This window comes from Tachyglossus aculeatus, chromosome 16 (assembly GCF_015852505.1).
Source record: "Tachyglossus aculeatus isolate mTacAcu1 chromosome 16, mTacAcu1.pri, whole genome shotgun sequence".
In the NCBI taxonomy this organism is placed as follows: Eukaryota; Metazoa; Chordata; class Mammalia; order Monotremata; family Tachyglossidae; genus Tachyglossus; species Tachyglossus aculeatus.
In genome coordinates this window covers 46,692,995-46,720,610 of record NC_052081.1, presented here as the reverse complement: position 1 = coordinate 46,720,610, position 27,616 = coordinate 46,692,995, and the positions used below count along the sequence as shown (strand labels likewise).

The 27,616-nt window shown below is 46.4% G+C and overlaps 1 protein-coding gene across 1 annotated transcript in view; it reads right to left on the bottom strand.

Moving 5' to 3' along the window:
• CLIC4 (chloride intracellular channel 4) overlaps positions 1-19,842 on the bottom strand; it is a 71,670-nt gene extending 51,828 nt beyond the window's left edge. The window contains exon 1 of the mRNA XM_038757699.1: positions 19,629-19,842. Coding sequence (XP_038613627.1) covers positions 19,629-19,700 — 72 coding nt within the window. The 5' untranslated portion in view covers positions 19,701-19,842. The remainder of the gene's footprint in view (positions 1-19,628) is intronic.
• Between the last annotated feature and the right edge of the window lie 7,774 nt (positions 19,843-27,616).

Below are 27,616 nucleotides of genomic sequence, written 5' to 3'. Positions count from 1 at the left end.
CCTAATGGATAGAGCCCAAGCCGCGGAGTCAGAGGAGCTAGGCTCTAAACCCGGCTCTGCCACTTGTCTGCTGTGTGACCTCATGTGAGTCACTTCACTTCCCTGTGCCTCAGTTCCCTCATCTGTAAAATGGGGATTAAGACTGTGAGCCCCTTATGGGACAGAGACCGTGCCCAACCTGATTAGCCTGTAGCTACCCCAGCGCTTACAACAGTGCCAGCCACATAGTAAGTGCTTAGAACAGTGCTTTGCACATAGTAAGGGCTTAATAAATGCCATCATTATTATTATTATTATTAAATACCATTTTTTAAAAATCCAAAATCCTGATATTATGACCTGCTCAAATCCATAAATGGATTTTCAATGTTCATGCTAAAAAATCAGCTCCCCCAATACTCCACTTGCTGGGTTTGTGAACCGCAAACTTTCTTGGCTTGAGCTACATGTTCAGAAAGTGAATGCTCCAGTGATCTGGTCGTCAGGGGCAGAGTTCAATCTTGCTTTTACCTAGCAGTGGTGGCCGAGCGGAAAGAGCACCGGCCTCGAAGTCAGAAGACTTGGGTTTTAATCCCAGCTTCGGCCGCTAGCCTGCTGAGTGACACTGGGCAAATCCCAACTTTTCCGGGCCTCAGTTTTCTCATCTGTACAATGGGGATTCAACACCTCTTCTCTCTCCCTCTTAGACTGTTGAGCCCCCTCGGGGACAAGGACTGTATGTCACCTGATTATCTTGGATTCCCCCCACAGTGCTTAGTGTAGGGCTTGGCGCAGAGTATGCACTTAAATACCATAATTCATTCATTCATTCAATCGTATTTACTGAGCACTTACTGTGTGCAGAACACTGTACTAAGCGCTTGGGAAGTACAAGTTGGCAACATATAGAGATGGTCCCTACTCAACAACGGGCTCACAGTTTAGAAGGGGGAGACAGACAATGGAACAAAACATGTGGACGGTTGTCAAGTCATCAGAATAAATAGAAGTAAAGCTAGATGCACATCATTAACAAAATAAATAGAATAGTGCATATGTACAAGTAAAATAAATACACTAATAAATCTGTACAAACATATAATGATTATTATGGCAACAAAACCAAGACTAATAATAATAATAATAATAATGACGATGGTACTTGTTAAGTGCTATGTGCCAAGCACTGTTCTAAGCACTGGGGTAGATACAAATTAATCAGGTTGGACACAGTCCTTGTCCCACATGGGGCTCAACAGTCTAAGAGGGAGGGAGAAGAGGTGTTGAATTTCCATTTTACAGATGAGGTAACTGAGACCCAGAGAAGTTAAGTGACTTGCCCAAGGTCACACAGCAGACATGTGACTGTGTGACTTTCTAGACTGTGAGCGCCCATTGTTGGGTACGGACCTCTCTATATGTTGATGACTTGTACTTCCCAAGCGCTTAGTAAAGTGCTCTGCACACAGTAAGCGCTCAATAAATACGACTGAATGAATGAATGAGGCAGAGCCAGGATTAGAACACAGGTTCTCTGACTCCCATGCCCATGCGCTATCCACTGAGCCATGCGGCTTCTGACTGATCAGGCTGATTACATATATCTATTGCTAATGGTGGGCCAAAGGAAAAAGGAAATCCTGTAACCGAGAGAACTTGCTGATCACTCTAAGATCCCACTGGCCCAGGAAGCAGTAATTGGAGCCAACTAGCGCTGGCCAACTCATAGGGACTATTATATGTACTTAGCTCAACACTCTTAAAGCCCTCAGGCCTCTTATAAATTACTCAATAAATTAGCCAAGTTCCAGTCTGTGATCACATAAGTTAATCATTCCAAGCAATCCAAATTCTGTTACGCAGGCCCATTTTTACACCACTTGGGAAGCACACAGGTTACTTTTCACCATCTCCGCTGCCGAGAGATGGGTACATCAGTTAGTCGTATTTACTGAACGCTTACCGTGTGCAGGGCACTGTACTAAGTGCTTGGGAGAGGACAATAATCAATCAATCAATCAATTGTATTTACTGAGCGCTTACTGTGTGCAGAGCACTGTACTAAGCGCTTGGGAAGTACAAGTTGGCAACATGTAGAGACAGCCCCTACCCAACAGTGGGCTCACAGTCTAGAAGGGGGAGACAGAGAACAAAACCAAACATATTAACAAAATAAAATAAATAGAATAGATATGTACAAGTAAAATAGAGTAATAATAGACAATAATAGATAACAATAATAGACAATAGAACAGAGTTGGTAGATACGTTCCCTGCCCACAGTGAGTTTATGGTCTACAGGGGGTGGGGTACATGGTGGATAGATTGAAGGTCAAGGCAAAAGAAGCAGTGTGGTCTAGTGGAGAGAGCACGGGCCCGGGAGTTAGAAGGACCTGGGTTCTAATCCTACCTCTGCCACTTGTTTGTAGTATGACCTTGGGCAAGTCACTCACTTTTCTGGGCCTCAGTTATCTCTACTGTAAAATGGGGATTGAAACTGTGAGCCTATGTGAGACAGGGACTGTGTCTAATCTGATTAGCTTGAATCTACCCCAGCGCTGAAGCAGCATGGCTCAGTGGAAAGAGCCCGGGCTTTGGAGTCAGAGGTCATGGGTTCAAATCCCAGCTCGGCCAACTGTCAGCTGTGTGACTTTGGGCAAATCACTTAACTTCTCTGTCCCTCAGTGACTTCATCTGTAAAATGGGCATTAAAACTGTGAGCCCCCCGTGGGGCAACCTGATCACCTTGTAGCCTCCCCAGCACTTAGAACAGTGCTTTGCACATAGTAAGTGCTTAAATACTATTATTATTATTATTATTAATAAGAGCTTAACAAATACCATTAAAAAGACAGGGAGAAAGAAACTAGAGGCACTAGCTTCTCGGCCGGTTTACTCTGACTTCCTACACATAGAGAAATTTCCCAAGAGCTTTTTAACTTTCCCAAACAGGGACGAGATTTTTGACCCTTTCCCCGCATCCCAAGGGACTAGGCCTTACAGGGCAAAAAACAGCTCTTCCTCGGCCATGCCTCCGACCCATACTTGTGCCAACATCAACGAAAGAAACTGAGTCAGCGGGTGGGGCAACCACCCGTTCCCAATGATGCAGCTCGACCGGAGATAACTGCTCCCAAACACTCACTCCCAGTCTTCCCAGGAGAGAGGTCCCATTATACGGAGATTGCCTAGGGCATGGTGAAACTGCCTTGGGGTGAGAATTTCTTGGAGGGAGGGGCGGGGTGTGGCTGCCATTCAACTCTGCTTAGAGAAAGGGATGCCAGGGCCACTGTAGAAGGAGCCACGAACCTGGCGAGGGCAACCCATCAAGGTTCAGGTATGCAGACACTTGTTATAGCCACTTTTCGGCTTGATCAGTCAGTCATTCAATCAATCGTATTTATTGAGCGCTTACTTTGTGCAGAGCACTGAGAAGCAGCGTGCCATAGTGGGCAGAGCAGGGGCCTGGGACTCAGAAGGTCAAAGGTTGGCTCAGTGGAATGAGCACGGGCTTTGGAGTTGGAGGTCATGGGTTCAAATCCCGGCTCTGCCAATGGTCAGCTGTGTGACTTTGGGCAAGTCACTTAACTTCTCTGTGCCTCAGTTACCTCATCTGTAAACTGGGGATGAAGACTGTCAGCCCCACGTGGGACAACCTGATCACCTTGTAACCTCCCCAGCGCTTAGAACAGGGCTATGCATATAGTAAGCGCTTAATAAGTGCCATTATTATTATTATTATTATTATTATTATTATTATTATTATTAAGGGTTCTAATCCCAGCTCTGCCACTTGCCTGCTGTGTGACTTTGGGTAAGTCACTTCACTTTTCCGTACCTCCGTTACCTCCTCTGAAAAGGGGGGATTGAGACTATTAGCCCTACATGGGACAGGGACTGTGTCCAACCCGATTTGCTCATATACTCCGCAGAATTTAGTTAAGTGCCTGGCACGTAGTAAGCGCTTAACAAATACCACAATTATTATTACTAAGTGCTTGGGTGAGTACAACAAGCCCACAGAACAACAAGCTTACAGTCTAGAGGAGGATCTAGATCAGTGGTACTTATTGAGTGTTTACTGTGTGCCGAGCACTGTACTAATCAATCATATTTTAGCACTCTATTAAGTGCTTGGGCGAGTATGCTCCATCAGAATTGGTAGATGTTCCCTGCCCACAACGATCTTACAGTCTAGAGGAGGACATTAATATGAATAAATTACAGATTTGGACTTAAGTGCTGTGGGGCTGAGGGAGAGGTGAATATCTAAGCGTTGGGGACATTCAATGTGTTGTTCAGGTATATGTTCACATAGACATGTTCCCTACCCACGAGCTGAGTGTGTAGAAGGGCAGAAAGGCATTAATATAAATCATTTATACCATGTAATTTATACTATGTACGTAACTGAAGCAGTGCAGTCTAGTGGATAAAGCACAGGCCTAGGAGTCAGAAGGATCTGGGTTCTAATCCCAGTTCTGCCACTTTTCTGTCACTTAACTTGGGAAAGTCACTTAACTTCTCTGGGCCTCGGTTCGTTCATCTGCAAAATGGAGATTAAGACTGCAAACTCCACGTGGGACATGGACCGTGTCCAATATATTTACTTTGGATCTACCCCAGTGCTTAGGGCAGTGCCTGGTCAATAGTAAGCGCTTAATAAATAACACAAAAAAATGCTACGGGGCAATCGCCCAAAGGGCACACCATCCAAGTGCACAGACAACACAGAGGGGAAGTGGGGGTGGGGGACGGGGAAAGAGGGATTAATTGGGGAAGGCCTCCTGGAGGAAAGGTGACCTTAATAAGGTCTTGAAGGTGGGGAGAGGGCAAGTCTGGAATATATGGAGGAGGAAGGAGCTCCAGGCCAGTAAATTAAGAATAAATTATATTAATTTAAGTAAATTAAGTAAATTAGTTCAGAGTTAATGCCACAGACTTTCCAAATGGCCTAAGTATTGATTGGAAAAGCAGTATATTGACATGTCAGTGATAAAAGTCCAGTATGACTCAGAAAAGAAGTGAAATGTTGAACGTTAGAACATAAGTCAAGGCACTGTACTAAGTCTTGACAGAGCAACAGAAGCAAGATGTCTGGCCTCTGCCCTCAGGAGGCTTACAGTTGAATTCATTCATTCAGTCGTATTTATTGGGTGCTTACCGTGTGCAGAGTACTGTACTAAGCACTTGGAGAGAGTACAAATAGGCAAAAATATTTATCTATAGTGGAAGCTGGATGAAGAACAAGAATAAAGTGCTTAGTACAGTGTTCTGCACACAGTAAGTGCCCAATAAATATGACTGAATGAGGCAGTAGAAACACATCAGGCCAAAACAGCTGAACAACAAATTGAATGTCCATATAGACACCTAAGTAAACAGGGAAGCAGCATGGCCTAGTGGAAAGAGCCCAGGACTGGGAGTCAGAGGACCTGGGTTCTAATCCCGGATCCACCACTTTTCCGCTGTGTGACCTTGGGCAAGTCACTTCACTTCTCTATGCCTCAGTTCCTTCATCTATAAAATGGGGATTCACAACCGTTCTAGACTGTGAGCCCGCTGTTGGGTAGGGACCGTCTCTATATGTTGCAAACTTTTACTTCCCAAGTGCTTAGTACAGTGCTCTGCACACAGTAAGCGCTCAATAAATACGATTGAATGAATGAATGAACCTGTTCTCTCTCCTAAATTGCGAGCCCCAGGGGGTACAGGGACTGTGTTTTATCTACCCCATGCTTAGAAGACTGCTAGACACAAAAGTGCTTAATACCATCATTATTCAAGAAATTAAAATGTAAATATCTATAGAAATGTAGCACCAAAGAGTTTTCTTTTCTTTTGAGAGACAGAGGGGAAGAAAATCCTTAGGTTGGACAATGCAGCAAAACAGGCTAAGGCAATGAGCTTACTTTGTGACAAGGCTTCCGTACGGTAAGGGTATGTTCCAAGAGTACGGCACAACAGAAGCTTTGGGGAAAAAATTCCAAAACCAAGAGCCAGGCACTGGAAGTGGTATAACTTCTGTTGTACTGTACTCACCCAAGTGCTTAGTACAGTGTTGCGCACACAGTAAGTGCTCCAAAAATATGACTGATTGAAACTTACAAAGCACTTTGTTATTCATTCATTTCAATAGTATCCAGCGTTTAGAACAGTGCCAGCACTTAGAACAGTGCTTTGCACATAGTAAGCGCTTAATAAATGCCATTATTATTTATTGAGCACTTACTGTTTGCAGAGCACTGTACTAAGCGCTTGATACGCATCCCCTCAGGGACAGGAACCACGACTAACCGTGTATTCTTTCCCAGCACTTAGTACAGTGTTCTTCACACTGTAAGTGCTCAATAAACACTATTACACTCTAGAAGAGTGGTTTACAGGAGTCAGACAGCTGGCACTTTTTCTCACTAAAGGCTGTGATCTTAACAAGTATTTAAACTAAGCAGGCACAGGGTGTGGACACGAATTGGATTCCCAGTCCACAGTCTCAAGTTCGTTGCGGGCACGGATTGAGTCTACCAACTCTGTTGTATTCTCCCAAGCGCCTAATAATAACCATGGTCCTTGTTAAGAGCTTACTGGGTGCCTGGCACTATACTAAGCACTGAAGTGGTTACAAGCAAATGGGGTTGGTCGCAGTCCCTGTCCCATGGGGGGCTCCCCATTTGACAGATGAGGTAACAGATCCAGAAAAGTGAAGCGGCCTGCCCAAGGTCACACAATAATAATGCTGATGGTAATTGTTAAGCGCTTACTATGTGCAAAGCACTGTTCTAAGCACTGGGGGGATACAAGATGATCAGGTTGTCCCACGTGGGGCTCACAGCCTTAATCCCCCTTTTACAGATGAGGTAACCGAGGCACAGAGCAGTTAAAACCCAGCGCTTAGAACCGTGCTTTGCACATAGTAAGCGCTTAATAAATGTTATAAAAAAGTGACTTGCCCAAAGTCACACAGCTGACAACTGGCGGAGTCAGGATTTGAACCCGTGACCCCTGACTCCAAAGCGTGGGCTCTTTCCACTGAGCCACACTGCTTCTCTCTAGTCAAGTGACGGAGCTGGGATTAGAAGCCATGACCTTCTGCCTCCCAGATTCGTGCTCTATCCATTACGCCATGCTGCTTCTCAGTGCTCTGCACAGGGTGAGCACTCAATAAATACCACCGATTGAACAAATGACTGTTCCCTTTCAAGTCAGACCCAAGATAATAGCCTGGCACTTGATTAAAATGTTCAGAGCAGAGGCTTCGGGCCCAAGTCTTGCCAGCTTGCTTTTGTGTTGGGCCCAATTCCAACTGAGGTTGAGTTCTGTCTACAGTTTCAATTGAATGCTCGGTCCTAATTTCCGCCCCTACGCTGCCAGAGAAATACCACGCCAGTTGTTAAACAGTTGCTGTGTCCCATTTCATATAAGGCAGGGATGAAGACAGATTGGGGGAAGAAGGCAGGGAAGCAATCTTTGACCCTCCAGGACCAACGACAAATGAAAGACTAGAAAAATATATAGTTAAGGAAAGAGAAAAGGGGGCGATAACAAAGGCTAAACACGGCGGACAACACGGGTCAGTCCTTTACATGCTCATAATATGGAGGGGACTGTGAATTCTACATCGGTCTTTTCTTTCACATGCACACCCCTGGGTGAACTTCACAGTCTGGGGACTCTGAATATGAAGGTTACCAAACTATAGACAATAAACAAAACCAAAACAATGAAGAAAAAAAATAGGGCACGAATGACATCTGGGCCTTCTCTCCATACCAAAGAAACCAACTTTGGCCTCCATCTTTACTTGAGTGTTGTTTTCACTCAGCACATGCATAAATTCACCCTGTCTCCCTCTCCTTTTGTGGAATCCCCTTAGAATAATCCAGGAAAGCTATGAAAGTAGATCTCATCAATAATAAATGCGTGTGGAAATGCTAGAAAGTGTCACTACTTTCACTACTACTCAGTATCACTACTGAGAAGCAGCGTGGCTCAGTGGAAAAGAGCACAGGCTTTGGAGTCAGAGGACATGGGTTCAAATCCCGGTTCTGCCAATTTTCAGCTGAGTGACTTTGGGCAAGTCACTTAACTTCTCTGTGTCTCAGTTACCTCTTCTGTAAAATGAGGATTAAGACTGTGAGCCCCCCGTGGGACAACCTGATCACCTTGTAACCTCCCCAGTGCTTAGAAAAGTGCTTTGCACATAGTAAGTGCTTAGTAAATGCCATTATTATTATTATTATTATCATCATCACTAGAAAGCAGAGGAAACTGGACACATTATTTGCACCTCATCGATACTTTGGGATGAAAAATTAGACACCACGAGAGCCAAATACTGTCCCAAAACACAGACTGAGGCAGCCTATCATTAACGGGAACAGACAAATAGGTTCTTTTGCAACCGTGAACCCTGCTAAACCACCGACAGCAGGGGAGAAAGCTACATTCCTTCTTGGAATTGTTTCTGAAGCATTTAAATACTGCCACAAACCACTGTTGGATATGAAATCGTGTTTACTGAACAAAGTGGCCAATATGACTCAGGGCACCAGAACAACAATACTAAATCTGTAAATTGCCCTATAAACTGTGACTGCCTGTGATTTAAAACGTTTATCTTAAAAGGCTCATCCACTGAACACAAACACCTGAAGAAAGGGCAATTTTGCTCTTTGAATTGCTAAATCCACTCTATTCTCCCAAGTGCTTAGGGCACAGTGCTCTGCTCGCAGTAGATGCCCAATAAATCCTAGTGATCGACTGGTGAATTTGAACTGACAACTTTGAGAACCAGACCAGATGGATACCCCCAACCCTTTCAGTCCGCAAAGGAACAGGATGATCTCTCAATCTCTGTATTTACAGATTATCTGGCTGATTTGTGGACGGAGGTCAGCTGTAGAGAAGCAGCATGGCCTAGTGGATAGAGGACGGGCCTGGGAATCAGAAGGACATGGGTTCGAATCACAGCTCCGCCACTTGTCTGCTGTGTGACCTTGGGCATGTCGCTTCACTTCTCTACGCCTCAGTTACCTCATCTGTAAAACGGGGATTGAGACTGTGAGCCCCATGTGGGGCTGGGACTGTGTCCAACTCGATTTGCTTGTATCCACTCCACTACTTAGTGCAGTGCCTGGCACAGAGTAAGCGCTTAACAAATACCATAATTATTAGGTTATGGGGGGAGGGGTAAGGCAAAGCCCCCTCTGTACTGTATAAGAATAATAATAAATACAAATAATAATACAGTTATTATTAAGTGCTTACTCTGCACCAAGCACTGAACTAAGTGCTGGGGTAGAGCCACGGTCATCAAATCTAATCCAGTCCCTGTCCCACATGGGGCTCACACTCTCGGTAAGAGAGGGAAAAATCAGGTATTTAATCCCCATTTTACAGATGAGGAAACTGAGGCACAGGGATATTAAGTGACTTACACAAGGTCACAGAACTGGCAACCCCAGGATTAGAACCAGAACCAGCGCTTAGAACAGTGCTTCGCACATAGTAAGTGCTTAACAAACACCATCATAATTAACCATGGTCCTCTGACCCCCGAGCCCACGCCCCTTCCACTAGGATACCCAGCGTCTTTGAAAATCCTTACCTGGTTCAATCCCATTTGTCTGATCTCTTCATTTTCTATACATCATTTTCTTTGATCAGCCTCTAAATAGCTTTTATTTGCCTAACTTGTACAGCTATAAAATTATTAATGACCTTCATTTATATGCTCTCCAGTGGTGCAGTTCAATGCTTTTATTATGAGAAGTTTGGAGTCATGGCTCAACCCTTTTTAGACAAGAAATTTTGTTTTCATAACTAATCTTATTTTAACAAGAATGTGCATTTTCATCGAAGTTCTTTAGACATATACTGTAGTGAAAAAAGAAAACCGAGGGCAAGAGATTGGGGTTAAGTCTTCAGGAGAAAAAACAACGTGCGACTGTAAGCTCCTATGGGGAAGGAGGAAGCAGGTCTATCACATCTGGTATACTGTACTCTCCCAAGAGCTTAGTCAAGTGTTCTGCACACAGTAAGCGCTCAGTAAATAAGTAAAATGCAAAAGATTTGGTAGCCACGTTCCCTGCCTGCAAGGAGCTCTTTTCATTCATTCATTCATTCAATCGCATTTATTGAGCACTTACTGTGTGCAGAGCACTGTACTAAGCGCTTGGAAAGTACAAGTTTTCCTTGCCCGCAAGGAGCTCTTTTCATTCATTAATTCATTCAACTGTATTTATTGAGCACTTACTGTGTGCAGAGCACTGTACTAAGTGCTTGGAAAGTACAAATTGGCAACATATAGAGACGGTCCTTACCTGCATTGTCCATACACTTGGACCTGTGACCTTTGCGCATCTGATTTTTGCCCCACCCTCACCTCCATCGCATTCTTCTATATGTTTAAAATATATATTATAAATTATTTATTTATATTAAAGTCTGTCTCCCCCCTCCCTAGACTATAAGCCGAGTGTGGGCAGGGAATCTATCTACTAACTCTGTTGTACTGTACTCTCCCAAGCACTAAATACAGTGCTCTGCACACAATAAGTGCTCAAAAAATACCACTGACAGTGATTTCCTTGTAATCTTCTCTAAATTTCCCAAAGAGTTGTTAGCCTTCATTCATTCATTCATTCAATTGTATTTATTGGGTGCTTACTGTGTACAGAGCACTGTACTAAGCACTTGGGAAGTACAAGTTGGCAACATATAGAGACGGTCCCTACCCAACAGCGGGCTCACAGTCTAGAAGGGGGAGACAGACAACAAAACAAAACATATTAACAAAATAAAAAATTCAAGATCCCTAAGAATTGGATACTTCAGACTTTCCTCTTTTGTTTCTTTCCTAGAATTGCTCAGTTTGGAGGTGGTGAGGTGTTTAATTTCCCTGTTCAGCGTCATCAGTTTAAAATTTTTTTCCCCTCCCCGGGGCCCCTTCCTCTGTAAATCTCACCTTTACAGATGTCAGCTTTACTCTTCTCCCACCCAGCACACCACTGACAGGTCATCCAAAATGGCTCTGTTGGAAAATTAAAAGCCTGCAATTCCCATTAACTTCCACGGTTTTCCCCACCGCGGAGGGTTCTATCAAGGCTGGCGTCACCTCCATGGATAAAATGAAAATACAGGTAAAAGGCTTGAGTTTTCCTCAGGATACAGCACAAAACACACCTCAACTTTCCAGGGAGGCGTGACATTCACCATAATGTTCCTGTGATATAATTTGGTGTCCGTCTCTCCCATTGGACTGTAAGCTCCACATTTGGCTCTAGTCACTCTAATGAGTTGTTCCGGTATTTTCTAAATCAATACCCATCAACGGTACTTATTTCTGTTTTGTTTTTTATGGTGCTTGTTCATTGAGGGTTATTTAGGGCTTACTGGGGACAAAGCACTGCAGTAAACACTTGGGAGAGTACAAAAAAAATAAAGTAGGTAGACAAGATTGCTGTCCACACAGAGCTTACAGTCTACCAGGGGGGAGAGAGATAGGAAAATAAATTACAGATGGAATCATACATAAGTGCTGTGGGGCTTGGGTGAATAGCCAAGTGCTTAAGGGGTTCATTCATTTATTCAACTGTATTTATTGAATGCTTGCTGTTTGCACAGCACTGTACTAAGCACTTGGGAGAGTACAGTACAACAATAAATCGACATATTCCCAGCCCACAACGAGCCAAAAATGGAAGTAAGGACTTAGCCCGGGAAGGTCTCTTGGAAGAGATATTTTAGGAGGACTTCAAAGAGAGGGAGAAGTAAGGGTCTGCCAGATATAAAGGGGGAGGGAATTCCAGGTGGGTGGGAAGATTTAGGCAAGAGATCGGCGGTGAGAAAGTTCAGATGGAGATTGAATAAGTAGATTGGAGTTACTGGAGCAGAGTGTGCGGGTTTGATCAAGCTCTGTGTTTTCCTAAAAATCGCTACTCATCTGTGTCTGCCTCGTTGTGGGCAGGGAATGTGCCAGTTTATTGTTGTATTGTACTCTCCCAGGCGCTTAGTAAGGTGTTCTGCACACAATAAGATCTCAACAAATATGATGATGGCATTTATTAAGCGCTTACTATGTGCAAAGCACTGTTCAAAGCGCTGGGGAGATTACAAGGTGATTGGGTTGTCATCATCATCATCATCATCAATCGTATTTATTGAGTGCTTACTGTGTGCAGAGCACTGTACTAAGCGCTTGGGAAGTACAAGTTGGGAACATATAGAGACAGTCCCTACCCAACAGTGGGCTCACAGTCTAAAAGGGGGAGACAGAGAACAAAACCAAACATACTAACAAAATAAAATAAATAGAATAGATATGTACAAGTAAAATAAATAGTCCCACATGGGGCTCACAGTCTTAATCCCCATTTTACAGATGAGGTAACTGAGGCACGGAGTAGTTAGATGACTTGCCCAAAGTCACACAGCTGACAATTGTCGGAGCTGGGATTTGAACCCGTGAACTCTGACTCCAAAGCCCGGGCTCTTTCCACTGAGCCACGCTGCTTCTCAGTCACTATGAATGATTGACTGAATGAGTGACTGGGAAGAAAATCTTGGAGCCACATGGCCATGCCATCAGGGGCACCCAGGAAAAGCTGATGCCAGGGGAAGCCTTTTTGTGCCACCCTTCCACAGCTCGGTCTGACCCCCACCCAAGGGGCAGAGGGTAGGCCAACCAAGCCTCTGGACTTTTAGACTGTGAGCCCACTGTTGGGTAGGGACTGTCTCTATATGTTGCCAATCTGTACTTCCCAAGCGCTTAGTACAGTGCTCTGCACATAGTAAGCGCTCAATAAATATGATTGATGATGACTACAGGAGCTCTAGGGTCTCAGGAGGGAGGCTGAAGCCCTGCCTACTGAACCATGCAAAGGTTAAGGCAGTTTTTTTTCTGTCCCCATTCAGAAGGACCTGCGTTCTACTCCCGGCTCTGCCACTTGTCTGCTGTGTGACCTTGGGCAAGTCACTTCACTTACCTCGACCTCAGTTACCTCATCTGTAAAATGGGGATTAAGACTGAGCCCCAGTGTGGGTCAGGGACTGCGTCCAAACCGATTTGCTTGTAATAATAATAATGGCATTTATCAAGCACTTACTATGTGCAAAGCACTGTTCTAAGTGCTGGGGAGGTTACAAAGTGATCAAGTTGTCCCACGGGGGGGGGGGGGGGCTCACAGTCTTCATCCCCATTTTACAGATGAGATAACCGAGGCACAGAGAAGTGAAGTGACTTGCCCAAAGTCACACAGCTGACAATTGGCAGAGCTGGGATTTGAACCCACGACCTCTGACTCCAAAGCCCGTGCTCTTTCCACTGAGCCACGCTGCTTGTATCCACTCCATCATTCAGTATACTGCCTGGCACATAGTAAGCGCTTAACAAATACCACAATTATGATTATTACACATTTTAATGTTGAGGTTTATGATAGTTAAACTTTAATTTTCATCACTGTTTGGGCCTGCCTGCCCTCTTTCGGCAAACTGTGAGCCCTCTGCGGAGCAAATGAACTTTCCTGAATTTACCCCAGTTTTTAGTATAATGTTGTCAGCACTTAAAAATATTATCATTATTAATCAAAATAGTAGTAGCAGCTATGACTAATCCTGAAATCTGGGGCAGGGTTTCCCAATTTTTCAGAATGTCTTACCAACAAACCAAGAGGCCCCCTTAGTCCGTCCTACCTGCTAAAAAAAAGAAAAAAAAGGGCTAGGGATGAGAGCTCACCTCCTCCAAGAGGCCTTCCCAGACGGAGACCCATCTTACCTCTCCCCCTCCCCATCCCCCAACCCTACCTCTTTCCCCTCCCCACAGCACCTGTATATATGTTTGTACAGATTTATTACTCTATTTTACTTGTACATATTTACTATTCTATTTATTTTGCTAATGATGTGCATTTAACTTTAATTCTATTTGTTCTGATGACATGACACCTGTCCACGTTTTGTTTTGTTGCTTGTGTCCCCCTTCTAGACTGTGAGCCCGTTATTGGGTAGGGACCGTCTCTATATGTTGCCAACTTGTACTTCCCAAGTGCTTAGTACAGAGCTCTGCACACAGTAAGCGCTCAATAAATATAGTTGAATGAATGAATGAATGAGGGGATGCGTGATGCAGTGCTCTGGGACAAAATGTTAACAGCAAATACTGAAAAGTCCGGGAGTACTTTTAGGGTCTGTGCTGAACCCAGGCGCTTAGTACAGTGCTCTGCACACAGTAAGTGCTCAATAAATACAATTGAATGAATGAATGAATCTCAGAAATAGCTCACTTCCTGACATCTTAAAGTCAAATCATTCCTCTCGCTCGCTCCAGTCTAAAAACACCCTTTCATGCAGATAGGTTTGACTACTCCTTGGTGCGTGGATTCACCCCAGCGCTTTGTACAGTGCTTGACACATAGTAAGAGCTTAAACAATACCATAATTACTCTTCAAGAATCCCCAAGTCAACTCCCTATTTTATATGGACCACACCTCTAAGAGCCCGACAGCGTTCTGCACTTTCTTTTGAAAACCAAGCTTTGCCTCACGGTTTCTCCGGGAAAAGTAATTCTTTTCTCTATTCCCATAAAGCAATTACCTTATCTAGTGGTTTAGAAAGGGTTCAGGGATTGGTTTGTACAGGAAATGCTGCACACATAAAAAAAGAGAGTTATTAATGTTAACTTTCAGGCCCTTGCCAATCCGGCACTTATTCACTGCAAGTTTGGTCAGATACTCCCTCTGCCTCCAATAACCATAAAATACCTGACAGCCAAATCATCATCATCATCAATCGTATTTATTGAGTGCTTACTGTGTGCAGAGCACTGTACTAAGCGCTTGGGAAGTACAAATTGGCAACATATAGAGACAGTCCCTACCCAACAGCGGGCTCACAGTCTTAAAGGGGGAGACAGAGAACAAAACCAAACATACTAACAAAATAAAATAAATAGAATAGATACGTACAAGTAAAATAAACAGAGTAATAAATATGTACAAACATATATACATATATACAAAATCATCCCAAGAAAGCGATATTTCTTTCCTCAGCTTGACCAGTCTTTATCCTATGGTGTATCCCGAACAGATTGCTCCCCCTTCCCCAAAGACAGTTATTTCGAAACACATCCCATCCAGGCAAAGCACGGATTCAAATTCATAAAAAAATAAACTTTAGTTGTTCCACTAACCATCTCAAAAGCCTCCTGGCAGAATTATTAACATTGCAACACTACCACTGTGCCTACTGTGACAATCGGCCTCTATTTCCCTTGGCTGCATTCAAAAACAGCCCCCAAAATAGGGCAGGTTCCCTGGTGAATTTCGCTTCCCCAAGAAGACTGTATTCTTTTCAGATTTTTCCTCTTTCCACCCCATTTTCCCACTCGGCAAATGGGAAACCCAATCTTTCCATTATCAGCCAGCTACCCAGGAGCAGGGCTCAAGTGTTGCATCATGCAAAGACTGCTCGACACTTGGAGAAACCACAAAACCATATGGTAGGAGAAAGAGAAACATCTTTGTTTATTTTTAATTTATTTTTCGTGTTTATTGAGCGCTTACTGTGTGCAGAGCACTGTACTAAGCGCTTTGTTGAGATGAAGGGGTTTCAAAATGATCGGGGCGGATTTTAGTGAAACTGTGCTTCGGAGACCATAAGCTCCTTGTTGGGAAGGGACCGTGCCCAACGACTCTGCTGGACTGTTCTCTCCCAAGCGCTTAGTACAGCGTTCTGCACATGGTAAACGCTCAGTAAGTACCACTGACTGATGGGGAGCAAAATCGCAAGAAAGAGAGCATTAGGGAATTTGGGCATTTCCCCAATTTGACCCTTACTCATTCATAAAGGGCTCCATTCATCCAGAAACCCACCCAACTCTGCCTCTTTTTTATTTCCTAACAGTTTCGACTCCCCTTTGCCCCGGAGCTGAGTCAAAATGTACCTTTCATTCATTCAATCGTCTTTATTGAGCGCTTACGGTGTGCACAGCACTGTACTAAGCGCTTGGAAAGTACAATTCGGCAACAGGGACCATCGAAGAGTTTTTGGAGAATTAGAAGGAGAACTTAAAATATTTTCCCGCTCTCCCCCTCCGTGTCCAACCCGATTTGCTAGCATTCACCCCAACGCTTAGTACAGTGCCTGGCATACAGTAAGCGCTTAACAAATACTGTAATTATTATTATTACTATTATTAATAAATTTGAGCTCCTTACAGCCAGGGAACGTTGTCTCCTGACTCTGTTGACTTGCCCTCTCCCAAACGCTACAATTATCATTATTATTCATTCATTCAATCGTATTTATTGAGCGCTTACTGTGTGCAGAGCACTGTACTAAGTGCTTGTTATTAAATGTGGGCTCCTTATGGGCGAGGAACGTTGCCTCCCGACTCTGTCTTGCTCTCTACCAAGCACTTAGCACAGTGCTCTGCACACAGGAAGCGCTCAATCAATAGCCCTGATTAATAGTTCTGGTTTGCTTGTATGTACCCCAGCGCTTAGTACAGTACCTGGCACACAATAAGAACTTAACAAATACTACAATTATTGTTATTATTAATAGTAAATGTGAGCTCTTTGTGGGCAGGGAACATTGCCTCCCAACTCTCCCAAGCGCTTAGCCCAGTGTTCTGCTCACAGGAAGCGCTCAATCAATAGCCCTGATTAATAGTCCCGATTGGCTTGTATCTACCCCAGCGTTTAGTTAAGTGCTCTGCACACAGGAAGCGCTCAACCAATAGCCCTGATTAATAGTCCTGATTGGCTTGTACCTACCCCAGCGTTTAGTCCAGTGCTCTGCACACAGGAAGCGCTCAATCAATAGCCCTGATTAATAGTTTAACAGATTTATATCTGTTGCCGAACTGTACTTCCCAAGCGCTTAGTCCAGTGCTCTGCACACAGGAAGCGCTCAATCAATAACCCTGATTAATAGTCCCGATTGACTTCTATCTACCCCAGCGCTTAGTCCAGTGCTCTGCACACAGGAAGCGCTCAATCAATAACCCTGATTAATAGTTTAATAGATTTATACTATCTGCTGCCGAATTGTACTTTCCAAGCTCTTAGTCCAGTGCTCTGCACACAGAAAGCGCTCAATCAATAGCCCTGATTAAACGTTTAATAGATTTATAATATCTGTTGCCGAATTGTACTTTCCCGGTGCTTAGTCCAGTGCTCTGCACACAGGAAGCGCTCAATCAATAGCCCTGATTAAAAGTTTAATAGATTTATAATATGTTGCCGAATTGCACTTTCCAAGTGCTTAGTCCAGTGCTCTGCACACAGGAAGTGCTCAATCAATAGCCCTGATTAATAGTTTAATAGATTTACACTATCTGCTGCTGAATTGTACTTTCCAAGCTCTTAATCCAGTGCTCTGCACACAGGAAGTGCTCAATCAATAGCCCTGATTAAACGTTTAATAGATTTATAATATCTGTTGCCGAATTGCACTTTCCAAGTGCTTAGTCCAGTGCTCTGCACACAGGAAGCGCTCAGTCAATAGCCCTGATTAATAGATTTATACTATCTGCTGCTGAATTGTACTTTCCAAAGTCTTAGTCCAGTGCTCTGCGCACAGGAAGCGCTCAATCAATAGCCCTGATTAAAAGCTTACTAGATTTATAATATCTGCTGCCGAATTGTACTTTCCAAGCGCTTAGTCCAGTGCTCTGCACACAGGAAGCGCTCAAGCAATAGCCCTGATTAAAAGCTTAACAGATTTATAATATCTGCTGCCGAATTGTACTTTCCATGTTCTTAGTCCAGTGCTGTGCACACAGGAAGCACTCAATCAATAGCCCTGATTAAACGTTTAATAGATTTATATCTGTTGCCGAATTGTACTTTCCAAGCGCTTAGTCCAGTGCTCTGCACACAGGAAGCGCTCAAGCAATAGCCCTGATTAATAGTTTAATAGATTTATACTATCTGCTGCCTAATTGTACTTTCCAAGCTTAGTCCAGTGTTCTGCACACAGAAAGCACTCAATCAATAGCCCTGATTAATAGTTTAATAGATTTATACTATCCGCTGCCGAATTGTACTTTCCAAGCTCTTAGTCCAGTGCTCTGCACACAGGAAGCGCTCAATCAATAGCCCTGATTAAAAGTTTAATAGATTTATAATAACTGTTGCCGAATTGTACTTTCCAAGCGCTTAGTCCAGTGCTCTGCACACAGAAGGCGCTCAATCAATACGACTGAACAACTAATAGCCCCGGCTGGCTTGCATCGCCCCCAGCGCTTAGTTCATTCAATTCATTTAATCGTATTTATTGAGCGCTTACTGTGTGCAGAGCACTGTACTAAGCGCTTAGTCCAGTGCCAGGCACATAGTAAGCGCTTAACGAATACCATCAAGATGATTTATTCTTAGTCGGAGCTCGCAAAAGCCCGAGACAATGGGGGCGGGGAGGGGGAAGGCCCGGGAATGTGGGGCGGAGGAGGAGAAGCGTTTCGTCCAATCAATCAATCAATCAATGGTATTTATTGAGCGCTTACTGTGTGCAGAGCACTGGACTAAGCCCTTGGGAAGTCCAAGTTGGCAACATATAGAGACGGTCCCTGCCCAACAGTGGGCTCACAGTCTAAAAGGGGGAGACAGACAACAAAACCAAACATACTAACAAAATAAAATAAATAGAATAGATATGTACAATCAATCAATCAATCGTATTTATTGAGCGCTTACTGTATGCAGAACACTGTACTAAGCGCTTGGCAAGTCCAAGTTGGCAACACCTACAGACAGTCCCTACCCAACAGCGGGCTCAGAGTCTAAAAGGGGGGAACAAAACCAAACATACTAACAAAATAAAATAAATAGAATAGATATGTACAATCAATCAATCGTATTTATGGAGCGCTTACTGTGTGCAGAGCACTGGACTAAGCGCTTGGCAAGTCCAAGTTGGCAACATCTACAGACAGTCCCTACCCAACAGCGGGCTCACAGTCTAAAAGGGGGGAACAAAACCAAACATACTAACAAAATAAACTAAATAGAATAGATATGTACAATCAATCAATCGTATTTATGGAGCGCTTACTGTGTGCAGAGCACTGGACTAAGCGCTTGGGAAGTCCAAGTTGGCAACATCTAGAGACAGTCCCTACCCAACAGTGGGCTCACAGTCTAAAAGGGGGGAGACAGAGAACAAAACCAAACATACTAACAAAGTAAAATAAGTAGAATAGATATGTACAATCAATCAATCGTATTTATTGAGCGCTTATTGTGTGCAGAGCACTGGACTAAGCGCTTGGGAAGTCCAAGTTGGCAACATCTAGAGACAGTCCCTACCCAACAGTGGGCTCACAGTCTAAAAGGGGGGGAGACGGAGAACAAAACCAAACATACTAACAAAATAAAATAAATAGAATAGATATGTACAAGTAAAATAAATAGAGTAATAAATATGTACAAACATATATACATATACAGCATTTAGAACAGTGCTTTGCACATAGTAAGCGCTTAAATACCAACATTATTATTATTATATAGAGGTGCTGTGGGGAAGGGAAGGAGGTAAGATGGGGGGATGGAGAGGGGGACGAGGGGGAGAGTGCTCTGCACGTGGCGGGCGCTCAGCACATAGCGCGGGCGATGCTGAGAGTAGTGGGAGAATTGCTCACCTTGACGAAGAGCTCGATCAGGGGCTCTTTGTCCTCCTCCTTCAGCCCGTTCACCGGCATCGACAGCGCCATGGCTGCGCTAAGGGCTCCGGCTGCACTGGGAGCTAAGAGGAGGAGGAGGAGGAAAAAGGAGGAGGAGGAAAAAAGGAAAAAGAAGAAGGAGGGCGAGGCTACTGCTGCTGCAGCAACTGTTGCAAACTCGTGGGCCCAGTCCCGGGTCTGCGCGGGAGGCGGGTTTGGCGCCGCAGCTACTAAATCCCCGGAGGGAAGGCCCCGCCCCCTAGGGGGCGCGCCCAGAAGTGCACCGGGTTCGGAGGGGGCGTGGCTATGGGGAGCGCTGACCTATCCCAGCCCCTGGCGCGGAGGGGGCGTGGCCTGAGGGCGGAGCACTGACCTATCGCTGGTCCCGAAGGCGGAGGGGCGTGGCCTGTAGGGGTGGGGCTCTGTCCATCCCTTGTCCCCCTCGTGAAGGGGGCGTGGCCTGAGGGCGGAGCTCCTACCAATCCCTTGTCCCGAAGGAGGGGGGCGTGGCCTGTAGGGGCGGGGCTCTGACCTATCCCTTGTCTCGGGCGCGGGGGGGCGTGGCCTGGGGAGGAGCTCCGACCGATCCCTTGACCCGAAGGCGGAGGGGGCGGGGCCTGTAGGGGCGCGGCTTTGACCTGTCCCTTGTCCCGCCCGTGGAGGGGGCGTGGCCTGGGGCGGAGCTCCGACCAATCCCTCGTCCCGAAGGCGGAGGGGCGGGGCCTGTGGGGGAGGGGCTCTGCCCTATCCCTTGTCCGCGCGCGGAGGGGCGTGGCCTTGGGGCGCAGCTCCGACCAATCCCTAGTCCCGAAGTTGGAGAGGCGTGGCCTGTAAGGGCGGGGCTCTGCCCTATCCCTTGTCCCGCGGGTGAAGGGGGCGTGGCCTGAGGCGGGGCTCCGACCTACCGCTGGTCCCGAAGGTGGAGGGGGCGGGGCCTGCAGGGGCGGGGCACTGGCCTATCCCTTGTCCCGAAGGCGGAGGGGGCGTGGCCTCTAGAGGCGGGGCTCTGACCTATCCCTTTCTAGACTGTGAGCCCACTGTTGGGTAGCGGCCGTCTCTCGGTGTTGCCAACTTGTACTTCCCAAGCGCTTAGTACAGTGCTCTGCACACAGTAAGCGCTCAATAAATACGATTGAATGAATGAATGAATGAATGGGGAGAGGCGGAGCTCCGACCAATCCCTTGTCCCGAAGACGGAGGGGGCGTGGCCTGACGAGAGGGGGCGGAGCTCCGAGCCATCCTTTGTCCCAGAAGGCGGGGGGGCGTGGCCTGTAGGGGCGGGACTCTGACCTATCCCTTGTCCCGAAGGCGGGGGGCGTGGCCTGGTAGAGGGCGTGGCCGGGTGGAGCTCTGATTTATCCCTTGTTCCGCGCGCGGAGGGGGCGTGGCCTGGGGAGAGGGGGCGGAGCACCGACCAATCCCTTGTCCCGAAGGCGGAGGGGGCGTGGCCTCGGGCGAGGGGGGCGGAGCTCCGACCAATCCCTTGTCCCGAAGACGGAGGGGCGTGGCCTGTGGAGGGGGGCGGAACTCCGACCAATTCCTTGTCCCGAAGGCGGAGGGGGCGTGGCCTGTGGAGGGGGGCGAAGCTCCGACCAATCCCTTGTCCCGAAGGCGGGGGGGCGTGGCCTGGGGCGGAGCTCCGACCAATCCCTTGCCCCGAAGGCAGAAGGGGCGTGGCCTGTAGGGGAGGGGCTGAGGCGGGCCTGGGTGCGTCCATTGTGTTCTGGATGAGGGGGCGGGGCCAAGGGGAAGCCATTCATTCATTCATTCGTATTGATTAATAATGATAATAATGGCACTTGTTAAGCGCATACTGTGTGCAAAGCACTGTTCTAAGCGCTGGGGAGGTTACAAGGTGATCAGGTTGTCCCACGTGGGGCTCACAGTCTTACTCCCCATTTTACAGATGAGGGAACTGAGGCCCAGAGAAGTTAAGGGGCTTGCCCAAGGATTGACTTCCTCAATCATCATCATCATCAATCGTATTTATTGAGCGCTTACTGTGTGCAGAGCACTGTACTAAGCGCTTGGGAAGTACAAATTGGCAACATCTAGAGACAGTCCCTACCCAACAGTGGGCTCACAGTCTAAAAGGGGGAGACAGAGAACAAAACCAAACATACTAACAAAATAAAATAAATAGGATAGATATGTACAAGTAAAATAAATAAATAAATAGAGTAATAAATATGTACAAACATATATGCATATATACAGGTATATCAATCAATCAATCAGTATTTATTGAGCACTTACTATGTGCAGGGCTTGGGAAAGGACAACAGAATTAGCAGACACGCTCCCTGCCCATATCGAGCTTACAAGCTTAGAGGGGGAGATGGACATTGATATGAATAATTTATAATACGTAATTTAAAGATATAAAGGGAAAGGGAGGAAAGGGAATGGAGAGAGGGTGCTAGGGGAGTCCTTCCTGGAGGATTTCAGAAGGATTTAGTAGCCCTCTGGGGCCCCCAGTTGCCTCAGTTGCAACAACTTGATAGTATTTATTAACTACAGTATGCAGAGCATTGTACTTTGTGCTTGGGAGCAATGGAAGGCTGGGAGTTTACAAGTGCTCAAGGGATGCAGAAGAACTGAATCAATCAACCAATGGCATTTATTGAGCATTTACTGTGTGCAGAACACTAACCTAAGCGATTGGGAGAGTACAGTGTAACAGAAAAGGTAGACACGTTCCCTGCCTACAGAGAACTTACGGTCTAGAAGGGGAAGTGACAATTGTGGGGAATATAACCTGGAAAAGTAGAAGTTAACTTGGGAAGGCTTCTTGGAGGAGAGGTAACTTCCAGAGGGTTCCCTTTAAGCTGGCTCTAATTGTGATTTGGTTTGACGGGTGTTTCCAGAAGCCCCTTCTGTGAGGTGGTGCAGTGGGTCCCACTTTACCGCCATGGATAAGCAGGAAGGGAATGAAGTCATGCCTGAGTTCAACTTTCCGGCTCAGGTGGCGGCTCTGCCTGGGAATCACCCCGATCCCACATTTCACCTCCACCAGCCTGAGACGGATGGCCGGAACTAAAGTGAAATCAAACCTTCTCGCTGTATCTCGATCTCGTCTATCTCACTGCCAACCTCTCACCCATGTCCTGCCTATGGCCCGGAACGCCCTCCCTACTCATATCCGACAATTACTCTCCCTTCTTTCAAAGCCTTCTTGAAGGCACATCTCTTCTAAGAGGCCTTCCCCAATTAAGCCCCCCTTTCCTCTTCTCCCACCCCCTTCTGCATCGCCCTGACTTGCTCCCTTTATTCATCCCCAGCTCCTCAGTACTTATGTACATATCTGTCATTTATTTATTTCTACTAATGTCTGTCTCCCCCTATAGACTGTAAGCTCATTGAGGGCAGGGAATGTACCTGTTTATTGTTGTATTGTCCTCTCCCAGGCGCTTAGTACCGTGCACTGCACACACAGTAAGCGCTCAATAAATAAGACTGATTGACTCAAACATGACAGGTTGGTGGTGGGGGTCTCTTGGGGGCCAGAGTGAGAACTAGGAAAGACCTCCTCAGAAATAATGAGATCAGTCTTTCAATAAATCAATCATATTTATTGAGTGCTTATCGTCAGTGAAGCACTGCGCTAAGTGCTTGGGAAAGTACAGTACGGAAGAGATTGTCCACATGGAACTTACCTCTGTCCACATGGGACTTACAGTCTACAGGGGGAAGTGGTCATTAAAGTAGATTAGGCATAAGGGAAATAGTAGAGCATAAGAAGATTTACATGACTATCTTGGGGCTGGGGTGAGGATCAAATGATTTACAGCATCCATAGCCAAGTGCAGAGTTGGCATAGAGAGGAGGACAGAGAGAAGAAATAAAGGGCTTAGTCTCGTCTGGGAAGGCCTCTGAGAGGAGACGTGATTTTAGGAGGGTTTTTAAGGTGAGAAAATTGGTCAGATATGAAGGGGGAGGGAGAATTCAGGTAAGGGGGTCAGTGGCCAGAGAGAGATGAGATCGAGGTGCAAAGAGTAGGTAGGAGTTGAGGAGTGGAGTGTGTGGGTTGGGGCGTAGTAGAAGTTCAGCAAGGTTAGGTAACCAGGAGAGAGCGATCACCACCATTGCCAAAAGACATTTCTTAATTATTCATTCATTCATTCATATTTATTGAGCACTTACTGTGTGCAGAGCACTGTATTAAGCGCTTGAGAAGTACAAGTTGGTAACATATAGAGACGGTCCCTACCCAATAGGGGCTCACAGTCTAGAAGGGGGGAGACAGACAACAAAACAACACATATTAACAAAATTAAATAGAATAGTAAATATGTACAAGTAAAATAGAGTAATATATCTGTACAAACATATATACAGGTGCTGTGGGGAGGGGAAGGAGGTAGGGCGGGGGGGGCTCAGTCTGGGAAGGCCTCCTGGAGGAGGTGAGCTCTCAGTAGGGCTTTGAAGGGAGGAAGAGAGCTAGCTTGGCGGGTGTGCGGAGGGAGGGCATTTCAGGCCCGGGGGAGGACGTGGGCCGGGGGTCGACGGCGGGACAGGCGAGAACGAGGCCCGGTGAGGAGGTTAGCGGCAGAGGAGCGGAGGGTGCGGGCTGGGCTATAGAAGGACAGAAGGGAGGTGAGGTAGGAGGGGGTGAGGTGATGGACAGCCTTGAAGCCGAGAGTGAGGAGTGTTTGCCTGATGCATAGGTTGGTTGGTAGCCACTGGAGATTTTTGAGGAGGGGAGTAACATGCCCAGAGCGTTTCTGCACAAAGATGATCCGGGCAGCAGCGTGAAGTATAGATTGAAGTGGGGAGAGACAGAAGGATGGGAGATCAGAGAGGAGGCTGATGCAGTAATCCAGTCGGGATAGGATGAGAGATTGAACCAGCAGGGTAGCGGTTTGGATGGAGAGGAAAGGGGTAGCAGTAGTAGTAGAAGTAGCAATAATTAGAGCACTTAATGAGTGCCCTCTGGGTGGATTTCAGTGTTCTAAATATTCGAGAAATACAAAACCAAGGAGTGACATGTCCCTTACCCAAAATGAGCTTAACCTCTAATAGGCAAGACGAACACAAAAGAAATCAATTAGAGTAATCAAAATAAATAACTGAATGTACAATTAGGCATTCCCTGTGCGTGGCTGGCCCTGTCTAGGCGTTTCCAGTTTCAAATAGGTTCAGAGAAACTTCGTATATAAATACACAGTCAGCTGTACAAACACTGGCAGGAAGGCGTGCTGAATTTTCACTCCTGCACAAGCACCCGGGTGAGCGGTTTTTGTGGCGTGCATGGTGAAGGGTGAAATATTCAGGTGGTGAAATGCCATGAAAGAGGGGAAAAGTCAATCAATCAATTAATGAACAATACTTACTGAGCACTGGGCTGGGCTGCTCAAGGCCGCAGAAAAGGGAAGGCTTTTGGCCTGATCTGTGGAGACGCTAATGGCCTCTGAGGAGATTTAATCCAATTAAAGTCATGGCCCCGAGCCAACGTGTTCCTCAGTCCAGGTTCCAGCCAGAGTCCAGCGGGGAAAATGGAGCCACTAGTGACCGGCTCAGAAGCAGAGCCCAGATGGGATCGGGGTGGGGGAGCAGGGGTGTCTACTTCAGTTTCCAAGAGAAGCAGCGTGGCTCAGTGGAAAGAGCCCGGGCTTTGGAGTCAGAGGTCATGGGTTCAAATCCCGGCTCCGCCGCTTGTCAGCTGTGTGACTTTGGGTAAGTCACTTCACTTCTCTGGGCCTCAGTTACCTCATCTGTAAAATGGGGATTAAGACTGTGAGCCCCACGTGGGACAACCTGATCACCTTGTATCCTCCCCAGCGCTTAGAACAGTGCTTTGCACATAGTAAGTGCTTAATAAATGCCATCATATTATTATTTCCCTCAACCTGCCTAAGGCCGGCCCTGGGGAAGGGCGGCAGGGATGGGGTTTCGGCTCCCGAGCTTACGGACCACCCCAGCACCACCTAATAATAAGCAGCAGTGTGGCCTAGTAGAGCACGAGCCCGGGAGTCAGAAGGACTTGGGTTCTAATTCCAGGCTCCACCACCTGTCTGCTGTGTGACCTTGGGCAAGTCGCTTCACTTCCCTGGGCTTCGGTTACCGCATCTATAAAAGGGGGATGAAGGCTGTGAGCCTCATATGGGATGGGGATTGTGTCCAACCTGATGATCTTGTACCCACCTCAGTGCTTACTACAGTGCCTGGCACATACTAAGTGCTTAAAATAGCATTAAAAATAAGATTGATTATAATAAATTGTGGTATTTGTTCAGTGCTTATGTGCTAAGCCCTGCACTAAGTGCTGGGGGACACAGTCCCTGCGCTATAGCTCTTGGTCTAAGAAAGAGAGAGATGAAGTCAGCTAGAAAGCTGCCCTCTTCAGAGCAGAGGAAGCTGAATTCTATCCTCCTCTAGATTGTAAGCTAATTGTGGGCAGGAATGTGTTTACTGCTCTACTGTCCTCTCCCAAGCACATAGTACAGTGTTCTGCACACAGTAAGCACTCAATAAAAAAGATTGAATGAATAAATGAATACTTCTCACACTCTACCGCTTCTCCTCTCGGTAATTTAATGTTTGACTCCCCCTTTGGACCGTAAGCCCCTTGAGGGTAGGGGATCCTGTCAGGGGAAGCAGCGTGGCTCAGCGGAAAGAGCCCGGGCTTTGGAGTCAGGGGTCGTGGGTTCAAATCCCGGCTCCGCCACTTGTCAGCTGTGTGACGTTGGGCAAGTCACTTCACTTTTCTGGGCCTCAGTTCCCTCATCTGTAAAATGGGGATGAAGACTGTGAGCCCCTCGTGGGACAACCTGATTACCTTGTACCTACCCCAGTGCTTAGAACAGTGCTTTGCACATAGTAAGCGCTTAACAAATACCAACATTATTATTATTATTATTACCAACTCATATTGCAGTCTCCCAAGTGCTCAGTACAGAGCTCTGGACTCAGCAAATACTAATTCATTAATTCAATAGTATTTATTGAGTGCTGTGTGCAGAGCACTGGGAAGAACAAGTTGGCATCGTATAGAGACAGTCCCTACCCAACAACGGGCTCACAGTCTAGAAGTGGGAGACAGACAACAATAATTATTATTATTATTACTATTACGGTATTTGTTAAGCGCTTACTATGTATCAGGCACCGTTCTAAGTGCTGACTGATTAATCAGGGGGGTGTGAGGGAAGGAAGAACAGAGGGAACAGGCGGAGGAACGGTTGGGGGTGGGCCTGGCCTGGTTCTTTCCCCAGCTGGACCTCTGCTCTGAGCCACTCAGTGGCATCTGGACAATGGAGCCCGTCCCATGGGGATGAGGAAACAAAAGGCAACCTCCCCGGGCTCTCGGCCGCACGGACAGTGACGAAGCCTTGCCATCCCCACCTGCCCTGACTCATCGCTGACTCAATGGCCCCATTTGTGCCTCTCGGAGGCTTGTGGTCCGCAGACACGGCCGCCCACCTGCTGCCAGTGGTACCCATTAGGATGGCTCTCCTCCCGGGAACGCTGCTGCTGCTGCCGCGTTGTACCTCGTTCTCGCCTGTCCCGCCGTCGACCCCCCGGCCCACGTCATCCCCCGGGCCTGGAATGCCCCCAATCCCTCTGCCCCTCCGCCAAGCTAGCTCTCTTCCTCCCTTCAAGGCCCTGCTGAGAGCTCACCTCCTCCAGGAGGCCTTCCCACACTGAGCCCCTTCCTTCCTCTCCCCCTCGTCCCCCTCTCCATCCCCCCATCTTACCTCCTTCCCTTCCTCACAGCACCTGTATATATGTATATATGGTTGTACATATTTATTACTCTATTTATTTATTTATTTATTTATCTTACTTGTACATCTCTATCCTATTTATTTTATTTTGTTGGTATGTTTGGTTCTGTTCTCTGTCTCCCCCTTTTAGACTGTGAGCCCGCTGTTGGGTAGGGACTGTCTCTATGTGTTGCCAATTTGTACTTCCCAAGCGCTTAGTACGGTGCTCTGCACATAGTAAGCGCTCAATAAATACGATTG